Here is a 14805-nt window from a genome sequence, read left to right as displayed (position 1 = left end):
AGTTTGCCTAAACCTAGTCCTGACAATGAAGAATAACCAGAGACAAAGTAAATTTCGAGGCTGCAAAAATGCAGCGTCTTCAAATTCTGGGCACTATTTTTATTTTTTTTATTTTTTGAGATGGAGTCTCACTCTGTCGCCCAGGCTGGAGTGCAGTGGCGTGATCTCGGCTCACTGCAACCTCCGCCCCCTTGGCTCAAGTGATTCTCCTGCCTCAGCGTCCTGAGTAGCTGGGATTACAGGCGCCTGCCACCGCGCCTGGCTAATTTGTGGGCACTAATTTTAAGGAATATATTAATGTGCAGTTAAGGAGTATTTTTTTTTTTAAACCCAGACACGCCATGCAGACTTGTCTCACCAAAATAAATACTGGAAGAATGGAATATCTTTTGGAAAAGAGACATTTATTTTTCATTAACAGCTTGAATACTTTCCAGTAACAAAGAAATGAAATTATTTATAAAAGCTAGTAAAAGCAGTTGTAATCACCTGATGTTAAAACTAGTATGTACTAGTTTTCTTTTTGTCTCAAGAGTCTTATAAAAATAAGCTAATATTCAGGGTTTTTGAATATAAGATACTAGTTTTCAGAGTGCTAAGAGTAATATTAATTTATGAGACATGAGGCTTGATATTATGGTAAATTTGCTTAAATGGATTGAATATTCACTTTGTCATGATGGATTTTCTAGTAATTAGTCCTTAGAACACTGTAACCAAAGGTCACAAAATATTTTTGTAATCAGTGATTATGTGTTATATAAGTACATGAACCAGGAATAGGTGGTAAAAGGTCTAAGAAAAATTGCTTTGACAAAACTACATGTCATCAACAAAGCCAAGAATCCAGTGTGTTTAGGTTCCTAGATCTTGCAGTAAAACTGACCACACAGAAGAAAAAAAAAATATTGCCTTTATTTAAAAACAATAGTTACAAATGGGCTTTTCTGTTTCTGCTTCCTTTTTTTACCTTATTGTTTTTTTAAAGATAGAACTTGCTGTGTGAATAGTTTAAAATCTCACATTATCACATTAGTATTTGTCAGCACTCCCTAATACGTTTAGGTACTTTTTTTTTTTTTTTTTTTTTTGAGACTAGCGTCTCGCTCTTGTTGCCCAGGCTGGAGTGCAATGGCGCAATCTCGGCTCACTGCAACCTCTGCCTCCCGGGTTCAAGTGACTCCCCTGCCTCAGACTCCTGAGTAGCTGGGATTATAGGCATCCACCACCATGCCCAGCTAGTTTTTGTATTTTCAGTAGAGATGAGGTTTCACCATGTTGGCCAGGTGGTCTCGAACTCCTGACTTCAGGTGATCCACCCACCTTGGCCTCTGAAAGTTTGGGATTACAGGTGTGAGCCACTGCGCCTGGCCTTAGGTGTTTTTTAAAAAGTATATTCAAAACAAATCAGAAATTTCTTGCAAAGAAAGGTAAATGGGTTTACCATTGGCTCACTGAACCAAATTTTGTGCTTTGCTTTCCCTTGGTTCCTTGGAGGAAATGTAGATTTAAAAAATATGTATGTGTGAAATTTTTTTATATTTGAGTGTTTTAAAAGATGGGGTCTCGCTATGTTGTCTAGGCCGGTCTTGAACTCCTGGGCCCAAGATGCTCCCAAGAGGCTGGGTCTACAGGAGCATGCTTACTGCACTTGGAAATGTAGATTCTTGTCACTAAAATTATAAATTCATTTCTTCATTATGTTTGTAGTCTGTGGTTAACAGACTTTTAATTAAAGGCAGTTCTTACTGCTTGAGGCTTCTGGGTTGACAGTGGATGGTCCCCCGGGAGGAAGGTTAGTGGAGGGACCCAGGGCTTCCCCAGCGCATAGGAGAAACACATTTGCATTTGCACTGAATCCAGCTTCTCCTGCGACAAGTGTGTGGGTGATGTAGCCGTGTCTCTTTCCCCACTGCTTAAGGCTAATCCAAAGGTTTATTGGATGGGCCTGGGAAAGATGCTCTGATCCCTTTGTGGGTCCAGGCGATGATGCTGTGTGGAGAGCCTGAAACCACAGGGCAGGTTGAGGGGTTGGGGCAGCAGGAAAGGGCTGAGGCCCCACGGGCCAACAGGGAACCTCCCTTCTTTTCTTTGACTTCATGACTTAGATAGCTTGTCTTTTTTTTTGCCTTAGAAGATTTATTATTTTACGTTCCTATATCTTGTTTTGGTAGAATTTAAGAGAGAGTGTGTATGTGCTCTTCTCAGAGACATCCTATTTTATAGGCAAACTCAGACTGTCACAGTGAACCCAATCAGGAGGAGGTCTTCTTCAAGGATGTCTCTGGTAAGAAACAAGGAAAATATGATTGCTTTTATATTTTAGTGATGTTTTTCCTTAATAAAATTGCTTTCAATACTGTTAATTTTTAGTTTGAACCATAAAAATGTATTGATATTTCATCATTTTTAACCAAAGAAATGGTAATTTTTTTCCCATAGGTCCAACCTAATATTTATATTATTATATTATACATATTTGAATATTAGGTCTGACCTTAATATTAATAATTTAGACTATGGGCCAAGAGTAATCCTAAGTTGGTATATATTTAAAATACTAGATGACTTTAATAAGATTGACTATAATACATATAAGCTTCTTATGTTCAAATGTTTATACAAGGAAATCTGTATCTATTCCTTCTTGCTCTTAGCTTTTTAGATGCAGATTTTCTTGTGGAGCCTGATGTCCTTGGTATCAGTCATAGGGCTTGACATTGCCATTTGGGGAAACAGAAATGCTAGATATGTTAAGAACTACTGTGTCTTCATGTTGATTTTCCATATATAATATATTTAATTCCTTTAGAAGTTTTTTTTTTTTAACAGAAAGAATCCAGTGGATAATAACTTTACCTGTATTACATAAGCAATGTGTTTCAACCCTGTGTCAAACTCTCCATTTCTTAGCCTAAACCCCAGCCCTACGTGATGCCTCCCCCACCGCAGCTGCACTATAATGGACATTATACAGAACCATATGCTTCTTCTCAAGGTAAAGTACACTTTTTCTGCCATGCCTTACATAGTTATTACTATGGATAAATCTGTGAATGCTTGGAGATTGTGAAGCCTGGACAGTTTTTGGCTGAAGTTGCACCCCAAATTGCATCATGATAATAGCTATCCTGGATTCATAAAAGAAGCCAATATATTGTTTGGGTTTTTTTTTTTTTTTTTTTTGGAGACAGAGTCTCAATGTGTCACCCAGGCTAGAGTGCAGTGGCGTGTCTCAGCTCACTGCAACATCCACCTCCCAGATTCAAGCAATTCGTGTGCCTCAGCTTCTCAAGTAGCTGGGACTACAGGCATGCCACCACACCTGGCTAATTTTTGTATTTTTTGGTAGACACGGGGTTTCACCATGTTGGCCAGACTGGTCTCAAACTCCTGACCTCAGATGATCCACGTATATTTGGGTTCTTGAATATATGTAAAAACGTGCAGTATCAAATTTTGATGCTCCACTGATCTCAAATTTGGCCAATGGGAAACTATCAAGCTGGTTCCTATGTCCTTTTACCACCACCCTATTAGCTTTTAAGTGCTTCTTTGCTATCTGACAAAGAATTCCCAGGGTTACTTTTCTTTCCCTGCCAGAGGCTTTCCTATTGTGAAAGTTAAACACGTGACTACTGCAGTTTTCACATGGGAAGTATAAGGAATTATATTTATAACAAATCCCCAAGCTGAAGTTTAAGCAGTCAATTAACATTTACTCTATACTCTCTCTCTGTATGGGGCTATACCAAATGCTAAGGAGGTTTATGCAGATGAGTATTTCCACATCTTAAGAAGTTTATCTTCAGCCTGGACCACAGGGCCAGACCCTGTCTCTACCAAAAAAAAAAAATAGCTGGGCATAGTGGTATGTGCCTCTAGTCCCAGCTACTCAGGAGGCTGAGGTGGGAGGATTGCTTAAGCCCAAGGTGGGGGTGGAGGTTGCAGTGAGCCAAGATTGTGCTACTGCACTCCAGCCTGGATGACAAAGGGAGACTATCTCAAAAAAAAAAAAAAAAAAAACACACACCTTAGAATCTAATAGTTGAAGATAAGACAGGTGCACAGATAACTTTGTCTTTCTCCCCTGAACCCCTTTTTCATGGAGAATGGGGTCTTGCTATATTGCTCAGGGTGGTCTCAATCTCCTGGGCCCAAGCTATCCTCCTGCCTCTGCCTTTCTAACTGCTGGGATTATAGGCCTGAGCCACCACTCCTGACACAAATAACGAATATGATAGTTTTTCTGAGACAGCATGTGCAATTACCATGCTCCTCAATGGAAGAGAGACTCATCACATCGGGGAGATTGAGAAGAACTTTCTGTATCTGAAAAGATGGGTGGATTTCGGCAGGTAGAAAGGCAGGAACTTGACCGGGGTTGCTGTTCCGAGTTTTGGGGATAGTGAACGCCATGCACAGAATGAAGCAGGGTGTGTTTGGAGAGTAGAGTGGTCCAGGTTTCCTCTCAGGTAAGGAACTGGTAGGGAGTGATGCATGAAGGGACCAGAAGGTGGGATGTGACTGTATTGTTTGTGTCGGCCCTGGTGTAAAGATCAGGGTTTTCATGCAGTGAGGTGGGTAGTAGAGAGCAGGGCTTTGGGTGTAGAGCCCGAGAGCGTCCCGCTCGCCATGTTCTTGTATTTCCTCCCTCTTGCACCCTGCCCTTGTCTGGTACTTGCAATCCCGGCCCCTCCCACTTCCAGGACCTGGCTGTCCTCTGCATTGTTAGTCTCACTTCGCCACTCATTCTCTTCCCTCTGTCTATAAACATCTTAATATTGTTCGTTCTCCTCCCTTTAAGTGATGGTTTGAGTGATCTGCTTTCTCTTCTCACTGACTTCTTTTTTTTTTTTTTTTGGAGACGGAGTCTCACACTGTTGCCCAGGCTGGAGTGAAGTGGCGCAATCTCGGCTCACTGCAAGCCCTGCTTCCTGGGTTCACGCCATTCTCCTGCCTCAGCCTCCTGAGTAGCTGGGACTACAGGCACCTGCCACCACGCCCAGCTAATTTTTTGTATTTTTAGTAGAGACGGGATTTCACCATGTTAGCCAGGATGGTCTCGCTCTCCTAACCTCGTGATCCGCCTGTCTTGGCCTCCCAAAGTGGGGATTACAGGCATGAGCCACCGCGCCCGGCCCTTTCTCACTGACTTATAAGAGTACTCTCTGTGTGCTGCTTCTGCTTGCTGGTTACCCACCCACTCCTCTGTCTTTGCCACTCTGTTAAAGCAGCCCTCTGGGAGGCTCCCAGCACCCCCACATCCCCTCACCATCACATTCAAGCCTTTGTACCTTCTGGAAACTCTCCTGGCATGCTAGGTTTTTCCCTCCTCCTTCCCATCAGTATTGTTTGGTGTGCTCTGCAGGTCTGTCCTGTGGCTTCTTCCCTCCGTCTGTGAGCTTCCCAGGGGTCTCATCTACATTTAACATTTCTTTTCTTTTCTTTTGAGATGGAGTTTCACTTTTGTTGTCCAGGCTGGAGTGCAATGGCATGATTTTAGCTCACTGCAACCTCTGCCTCCTGGGTTCAAGTGATTCTCCTGCCTCAGCCTCCCAAGTAGCTGGGATTACAGGCATGCGCCACCACGCCCAGCTAATTTTGTATTTTTAGTAGAGATAGGGTCTCTCCATGTTGGTCAGGCTGGTCTCGAACTCCCGACCTTGGGTGATCTGCCCACCTTGGCCTCCCAAAGTGCTAGTGTTACAGGCGTGAGCCACTGCACACGGCTGTGTGCAGGATCATTCTTTTGCCTGGTGTTCGAGACTCCACACAATATTCCCTGAGCCTGCCCTTCCAACCTTACTTCCCAAGTTATTTTACTCCTCTGTAGCTATCTGACACTCCAGCCACCCCAGCTTGCCCAGGGTTACACCCTGGCTTTGCCAGTGCTGCTCTGCACCCTCAGGTGCCCTTACCCCATGCACTCTTCCATTCACATGCTGCCATGCAGACCAGATAGGCAGGGCTATGCTGTGCTGACAAAATACTCCGTTCCAAACTCTCAGGGAAGTAACAGTAAAGGTCACCGGTCCGTTGCACACTGCACTAGCAGGAGGGCTCTGCCCTGTCTGAGTCTGCCGTAGGGGCTTGAGCTGGAGAGGCTCTTCTCTCTGGAATGTTGTTGGTCAGTATTGCAGTTGGAAGAGAGCCTGGAAGCTAGCTTTTAACCCTCTGTGCATTTTCCCTTGACCATTACTAGTTGCATTGCTGTGCCTGATATCAAGGGGTGAGAGGGCGTAACCCTGCGTGCTCTGAGAGGTCGAGAGACCTCACTTCTGATGGAAGCTGGACATGCCCACCCCACCCACTTACCCTTCAAGTCCCCTTAACTGCCATATCTTCTGCGAGTTGGTTCTTGGTTCTCTCTTCCTTGTCCCCATCAACCCAACCCAGGCTGGAAATAAGCATTTCTTCCTCTGGACTCCTGTAACCCTTTATCTCTTCTCCCTTCCTTGAATTATGGTGATTTCATGCATACCTTTCCCCTTTTCTTGCCTGTATTCCAACCATCTTTTCCTCCTCCTATTCTTAGTATTGCCTTTTCCACATAACAGTCTCATAAATGGCTAGATGGTTTGTGGGGTGCAGAAGCAGGGAGACTAGGTGTATACAGAGCTAGTTCAGACAAGCTGGGGTAGGGGCCCGAGCTGTGGCAGCAGTGAGGAAAGGGGGATTGCAGAGATGGAGCCATGACCAAGCTTTGCATAGATGAGGAAAGCACAGCGACATGGAAGTGCTGTGTGTGTCAGCAGAAGAATACTGTGGAGATTTGAGTGCTGTTTCCTCACAGCTGCATGTGCCACCAGAATAAAGTGTACCCACTGGATTGTGGTGTATTACTTAAGTATCACCATGATCACATAAATCAACCATGGAGCTTTTGAAGCACAAAAAGAATGCCTTTCAGAGGAAATTGTTATTTGAAGGAGTTGGCTGCTGAGTGTTAGAAATCATCCTCAGTAACAGAGGGCAGGTGAGCTACAAATTGACTAGAAGAAACATGGCCCCTGTCATCCCTGGGCAGGGACACATGCATAGCTATTGTAAGATGAGGTTAAACTGATTCTGTTAGCTGCAGGTCTGGATCTTCCTGAAACATGGGGGCCAGGGCAGGGGGCAGCTGCAGCTGTTTAATGTGGCTCCTCTTGGCTTCTGGACACTTTATGGGCTGTGTGGCTGCTGGTGACACTGTTGGACCAGAGAAGTTCAGATCCTGCTATACCATTACCCTTTTACAGTCGAAACTCTCATATTCATTTGGGAAGAACAATAAAAAATTCCAGTTAAGGAAATGCTTACAGACAGTTGGTGCTTGAACTAGCTCAGCAGCAGCAAGGCCGCATCCCTACCCAGGGAAGAAAGGCAGAGTCCCCAGCCCAGTGCCTTGAATGGTATCTCTGCCTCAACTTCCCCAGAGTTCCAAAAAGTCTGCTAGTCTGCTGTGGGTGTGGTTTAAGACAGGGTCTCACTTTGTCACCCAATGAATGCCACCCCTTAAGTACGCAGAGCCATGCCCATCCTATACATGAGGAAGCCGAAGCTCCCAGGGTCACTCAGATAGTGTGGCTAAAGCTAGGTCATTTTAGCAGGGATTTTTACAAGCTGTGTTAAAAATGTCATCAGAGGTAAGGGCCGATCTCAGTATTTGGTTGGAGTAATTAGTCCATTTAAAAAAATCTCATTTTTAACTCATTTTTTCTAGATAATCTCTTTGTGCCCAACCAGAACGGATACTACTGTCACTCTCAGACAAGCTTGGATAGAGCCCAGATTGACCTCAACGGTCGGATCCGTAACGGCAGTGTCTACAGCGCACACAGCACCAACTCCTTAAATAATCCTCAGCCCTACTTGCAGCCCTCGCCGATGTCATCCAACCCTAGCATCACCGGGAGTGACGTCATGAGGCCTGACTATCTCCCGTCCCATCGGCACAGCGCCCTGATACCCCCGTCCTACCGCCCCACCCCAGACTATGAGACTGTGATGAAGCAGCTCAACAGGGGCCTGGTGCATGCGGAACGGCAGAGCCACTCGCTGCGAAACCTCAACATCGGCAGCTCGTACGCCTACAGCAGGCCCGCGGCGCTAGTCTACAGCCAGCCCGAGATCCGCGAGCACGCACAGCTCCCCTCGCCGCCGGCCGCGCCCTGCCCGTTCAGCCTGAGCTACAGCTTCCACAGCCCGTCTCCCTACCCCTACCCTGTCGAGCGGCGGCCCGTGGTGGGCGCGGTCAGCGTGCCCGAGCTGACCAACGCGCAGCTGCAGGCGCAGGACTACCCGGCCCCCAACATCATGCGGACGCAGGTGTACCGGCCACCCCCACCCTACCCGCCCCCCAGGCCCGCCAACAGCACGCCAGACCTGTCCCGCCACCTTTACATCAGCAGCAGCAACCCCGACCTCATCACGCGACGCGTGCACCACTCGGTGCAGACGTTCCAGGAGGACAGCCTGCCCGTGGCGCACTCGCTGCAGGAGGTCAGCGAGCCCCTCACCGCCGCGCGCCACGCGCAGCTGCACAAACGGAACAGCATCGAGGTGGCCGGGCTCAGCCACGGCCTGGAGGGCCTGCGGCTCAAGGAGCGGACCCTGTCCGCGTCGGCGGCAGAGGTGGTGCCGCGAGCCGTCTCGGCGGGCTCCCAGCCCAGCGTTTTCACCGAGAGGACACAGCGGGAAGGGCCGGAGGAGGCGGAGGGCTTGAGATACGGCCATAAGAAGTCCCTGTCGGACGCCACCATGCTAATCCACAGCAGCGAGGAGGAGGAGGACGAGGACTTCGAGGAGCAGAGGGGGCCCCGGGCGCCCCCTGCACGTGCGTGCAAGCCTCGGCCCGGCCTGGCCCAGGACCCACCTGGCTGCCCTCGTGCCCTGCTCGCCGGGCCCCTGCACATCCTGGAGCCCAAGGTCCACGTCCCGGACGCGGAGAAGAGGATGATAGACAGCAGCCCCGTCCGCACGACCGCAGAGGCCCAGTGGCCCTGGAGAGACGGGCTGCTGATGCCCTCCATGTCGGAGTCCGACCTCACCACGTCGGGCCGCTACCGAGCCCGGAGGGACTCTCTGAAGAAGAGGCCGGTGTCGGACCTCCTCTCTGGGAAGAAGAACATCGTGGAAGGGCTCCCGCCTCTGGGGGTAAGCCACGCGGCGAGCAGTGCCTGGCCAGGGGACCGCGTGTTCGCCCTGGCGGTTCTTTCACTCATCACGTCCCGTGTTTTTCAGCTCTTCTTGTTCTTTTAACGTTCTTCATTCCCCTACGTCACTCTCTTTTTGTCTAATTTTGAACACATTTAAATTTATGGAAATCATGGGGATCCACGTGAATTTTAGTGGTTTTACTGGAGATAATTATTATAGATGAAGTGAAAAAGTAAATTCACAGGGCTTTGTCGAAAGGAATGGAAAAGATGAATGAAATGTTTTAGTTATGCAATGTTAAGGGAAAGACAGTTAAGATTTCATGACTTTAGCCACGATTGCTTTAGCCACCCATTAAAAATACTGTGGGTGATGCGGCACCCCAGGGGTGCATTTATTTAGTTTGCTCAAGAGATATCTGAAAAAAGCATCCAGGAAAGTGTACCCAATCCTAATATAATTCTCCAGGTTGGAGTATGTGTGGATACAGCTTACATATCTTGGCCGTGATTCTCCAGAGTGATTCTGGAGTTGGGAAGGTGGCACTTTGTTAAGGCAAATCCTGAGACGTCCAGGTTTCTTAAATTTAAAAGAAAGATGAATTCAACTGAGAATCTAAGGAAAGTCCCCGGTAGAAGATGCAGTTCTTTAATATTCAGCCTAATAAATAAATATGAATTAAGCACTTTTTACCTACTTTGAAGCAAAATATAAAAAAGCATAATAGCATCATCTCTAGCTGCCATCCTTGGAGCATTTGCCATGGACCAAGCATTTCCTCTACTTTTGTGGCCTATTTACAGTAAGCCTATTGTTATGCCTGTTTTACAGATGAAGAAACAGACTTAGATATTAACTAACTTTTCCAGGGTCACATGACTAGTGAGTGACTGAACTGGAATTTTAAACCCATACTTAGCAGCCCATTCTGTTATCATCTATATTGTAGATGTATGTTCTGCATTGAAGTATACTGTATATGTTCTATTAAGTCATAATTGCTTGTTGAAGCCTTGCTAGTCTTTCACTGAGACTTTTAAACTCAGTCCTCAACCTGGGACTAAGCATTTGCGGCCTTGTCATGAAGTGTGTCCACCGAAGTGATTTTGTTGTAGTGCTCAGGCTTCCAGCTCTTCCTGGCCCACATCTCCACTCCTCATGCCCTGCACTTGAGCCAGGCTAACTTGATTAGGGCCTCCATCCTATCTCCTGTTGGCTTCCAGTGTCCTGGCAACTAGGGTTCTCCTCCCCCCATCGCTGCTAAACTGCAAACTCAGACAGGAGGGCTCATCTCAAGTGTGGTTCTGGCCTAGTGTATGAGATCCTTTAAGATGCTACAAACATCTTGCTAAACAGGAAAAAATCCACACTATTATAGTACTTATGAAAGAGATTAATGTACATAGACAAAAACTACTTAACAAAAAAAGTACCATAGATTTAAATTTGCTTTTTATTTATTTATTTATTTTTTGAGAACAGTCTTGCTCTGTTGCCCAGGCTGGAGTGCAGTGGTGCGATCTCAGCTCACTGCAACCTCTGCCTCCTGGGTTCAAGCGATATCCCTGCCCTCAGCCTCCTGAGTAGCTGGGACTACAGGCGCTTGCCACCACGCCCAGCTAATTTTTTGTATTTTTAGTAGAGACGGGGTTTCACCATGTTAGCCAGGATGGTCTCCCTCTCCTGACCTCGTGATCTGGCCGCCTCAGCCTCCCAAAGTGCTGGGATTACAGGTATGAGCCACCACACCTGGCCTAAATTTGCTTTCTTTTAATAAGTTTTGGGTTTGAATTTTAAGTTCATTTTTAAATTTTTCACAAGTGTGCAACATAACTCACGTACCTGAACAGTAAAGGCCAATGCCTTCAGTGGACACAGATTTAAGAGTGTAGGGAGCAGTGATTCAGGGATAAGGTGTGGGTAGATTTTCCAAAGTAACTCTACCTGAATCCCTGAGCCAGCTGGACAGGGTCCTTTTATAGTTAACACCCTTCCCATTGCATTAAGAACGGTCTGTTTTTATGTGTGACTCACGTACTTTCCCCAAATGCTATTTGAGTACAGCTCAGTACTCAGACCTTTTTTATCCCTGTATGTTTTGAATGGGGTCTGGTAGGTTCAGTTAAATCTGAGGACTTTGATGAATTTGGTTCTCTTAAAAGAACTTTTCTCTCCCATTGACTTTTAAGACCACAGCAGTAGTAAAATTATGTGATTGGATTATGTTTTTGGTCCTTTTTGCTTAAAGGATTCTACTTAAAGAATGGGTATGGCAGCTGTGCTCACGAGGAAAGAGCAAAGGTCCTACGAGTTAAGAACATTGGGGCTGAGTCTAGAGCCTGCCATTTGTTAGTTCTCTGTGACCACGGTCAGGACCCTTCATGCGTCAGAACCTCAGCTTCCACATCAAGATAACCTCAGATCACGAGGGCGGTCATTCCTGCACTGCCTGCTTCGTGGCATTATGTCCCACATGCAGTTAGGCATGAAAAAATGCCTCCTGAATTATATGATTCGGCATAACTGATTTTAACCAAAGATTTGCTTTTATTTGTTTTGACACTGATTACCTTGTAAAAGAGGCAGCCATGTGACCTCAGACAAGCTGTTTAATCTCTCTGTGACTCAGTGTTTACATTTGTAAATGAGAGGACCCCAGTTGTTGGGGGGATAAAAATGAGGTTCTGGCACATTGAAAGAGCTTAGTCAATATTATCATTACTGTGAGGTGGCATCATACATTTAACTTAATGGCTTTCAAGAGTGGAAGAGGCCGATTCCTATTGTACCCTCTGACCTTTCATAGTAACATGAGGTTGCCATTATCTTAATCGTTACAAATTTCCTAATGCGAATTAAGGTTATGGAGGTTTAGTATTAAAAACAGTGAAATAAACTGTAGACAAGTAGGAATGATTTTAGAATTCTCCACCCATCTCCACCTCCAGTGACCTGATTGTTATCTTAAAGGCAGACTGGTTTGGGTGCTCATACATCTACATAAAGATTTTCTTTTTGTTGTACCCTTTAGTGCAGTGGTTCTCACATAAGAAATCACTGTGCAGGGTATGCATTAAAATCCTGTGCTTATATTCTAAGGGCTAATTAAGGCATATTCAAGGCTAGTTTTGACTACATACAACATTCTTCCAATACTGGCTTTTGAACTGACCTCACAGCCAATCAACTTTACCCAGCGTGTCCCAGTGTGGGATATTTTGAGTCATTTTCAGGCAGAGAAGTGCCAGAGCTAGCTCATATTGATAGGCAAGAGCCGACTTAAATTTTCAGGAATCTTGTGAGCCAATTGATGTGACATTAACAGTTTGAAATTGGCTGTGATGGGAGTATTTACACCATGGATATGGGCAAACACCAATCAAAACTTCCTTCCAAGAGCCAGTTGTTAAATATTACCAGCACATCACTGTTTTCTGCACGTTAGAATCATTAAATTTCAGCCTAAGCAGGAAGTTTTTAGTCTGTATGCCTGTGTCTGGGTGTATGTGTCTCTTTCTGTCTAGGTGAGGCTTACAGAGGAGAAGTGACTTGCCTGAAAGAAGTTGGTCAGTTAGAGGCCAGATGTGAACCCAGGCCTCTGCTGTTTCTAGTCTAGACTGCATTATATGGGGAGCTCATGATCAAATATTAATTATGAAATTAAAAATTAATCCACTTAGCTTTTTGAGTTAGGTACCAGTCATAGTCTCCAATTACAGCAGCAATCTTTTAGGATTTTTTTCCTCTCTTACCAAGATGCCTTTTCCCTCTGTTCTTGCACCATTATCTTGGGGCTTTGCGGCCTGTTACAGGCTGAGAGAGCTGGAATAACACTGATTTTGTTTACAGGGCAGAACCATTTTTTTCCAGTTGGGGCTACTCATTATATTGATGTCATCCAAGGAATTGTAGTGTATCCAACGAAACTTAGCGTTCTTTTTTTTTTTTTTTTTCAGATGGAGTTTCACTCTGCCCCCAGGCTGGAATGCAGTGGCACAATCTCAGCTGACTGTAATCTCTGCCTCCCGGGTTCAAGCCATTCTCCTGCCTCAGCCTCCCAAGTAGCTGGGATTACAGGCATGCGCCACCACACCCAGCTAATTTTTGTATTTTTAGTAGAGACGGGGTTTCACCATTGGCCAGGATAGTCTCAATCTCCTGACCTCATGATCCGCTTGCCTCGGCCTCCCAAAGTGCTAGGATTACAGGCATGAGCCCCCGCCCCTGGTCAACTTAGTGTTCTTATGCTTATTATTCTCAGAGAGGAAAATCATGCTCTAATAATAACTTTAGGAAACACTTGATTTCAGGAGACAAGATTTTGTTGATGCTTTCTCTTCTGTCCTCCTGGTGTCATGATGGAGATTTTAGCCCTGTTTTATTTTCCTTGTTTAAAAATGTGGCCATTCTGAGAGGTAGCGTGATCTAACCCGGGTCATCTAAGTCTGCACTAGAATGCAGAGTAGCATATGAGGAGGGAGCTTCAACACACAAAGGGGGCTGCTGCAGAAAGCATTTAATTTTTTCAGAATGACTTAAAGAATTTATATATTTAAAAAATTATAAAAGCTGGCCAGGCATGGTGGCACACGCCTGTAATCTCAAGCACTTTGGGAGGCCAACACACGAGGATGCTTAAGTTAGTTCAGGAGTTTGAGACCAGCCTGGGCAACATAGTGAGACCCCATCTCTACAAAACGCACAAAGATTAGTTGGGCATGGTGGCATGTGCTGGTAGTCCCAGGTACTCGGGAGGTTCAGGTGGGATTGCTTGAGACTGGAGGTTGAGGCTGCAGTGAGCTATGATGGTGCCACTGCATTCCATCCAGCCTGGATGACAGAGTGAGACCCTCAAAAAAAAAATTTATAAAAGCTTATTATAGTCAAGTGATTGCATTTAAAGCTTTTTTTTTTTTTTTTTGTACTTCAGCTGATTTTTTACGTCTGTCTTGTTTTAAAAGGAATGCAGTCTGCCTGGAGCCTCACCTTTCATTACAACAGAACTTTGTAACCAATCGTGTTTCAAAACCTTCTATCTGGAAGACTTTATCAGGGCTCTGGCCTTGAAAGGAATGTCTTCCTTCTAATGTTTGTTAAACAAGTGGTGTGTGAAGGAGTGTAATCTTTCTGGGTTTATTGGCAAAGGAGAACACTCCGTGTTCCTGGTCTTCAGTGCATTGAAACTTCTTTTCACAGGGGTTGTATTTGTGTATATTTCATATATACATATAAATCCTTTTACAGGGAATGAAAAAGACTCGAGTAGATGCAAAAAAAATTGGTCCTCTTAAACTGGCTGCCCTAAATGGACTCTCCTTATCTCGAGTGCCTCTGCCTGATGAAGAAAAGGAAGTGGCTACCAGAGCAACGAATGATGAAAGGGTATGTATGGGACACACAGGGCTTTGTGCCTTCTCTGGAACAACCGGTAAATACTACGCAAATGCCTTCATGAGATTTTGGTGAATTTTCTAACACAATTTAATAACAAATGAGTGTTAAGGAATTTTGTAATATGGGCCTCAAAATTGGGCCAAATGTATAGCTAATGTCTTAATAGATAATTTCAGGTTTGAATGCTGATTTTCTGTTTGTTTGTTTCTCAGTGTTCTTTTTTACCTTCTCCTGGCCTTTTGGGGCAGTCTTGATTTTGATGGCCTT

At 45.2% G+C, this 14805-nt stretch overlaps 1 protein-coding gene across 3 annotated transcripts in view; it reads left to right on the top strand.

Moving 5' to 3' along the window:
• PTPN21 (protein tyrosine phosphatase non-receptor type 21) overlaps positions 1–14805 on the top strand; it is a 90434-nt gene that overhangs the window by 66453 nt on the left and 9176 nt on the right. For all 3 annotated transcript variants that reach the window (XM_063651957.1, XM_054447737.2, XM_063651958.1), the window contains 4 exons: positions 2227–2287; positions 2914–2998; positions 7709–9141; positions 14389–14526. In XM_063651957.1, coding sequence (XP_063508027.1) covers positions 2227–2287; positions 2914–2998; positions 7709–9141; positions 14389–14526 — 1717 coding nt within the window. The remainder of the gene's footprint in view (positions 1–2226; positions 2288–2913; positions 2999–7708; positions 9142–14388; positions 14527–14805) is intronic.

The sequence above is a fragment of the Pongo pygmaeus genome, chromosome 15 (assembly GCF_028885625.2).
Source record: "Pongo pygmaeus isolate AG05252 chromosome 15, NHGRI_mPonPyg2-v2.0_pri, whole genome shotgun sequence".
Lineage (NCBI taxonomy): Eukaryota > Metazoa > Chordata > Mammalia > Primates > Hominidae > Pongo > Pongo pygmaeus.
Note: the sequence above shows the minus strand (reverse complement) of the source record. Positions and strands in the feature narration are given on the sequence as shown.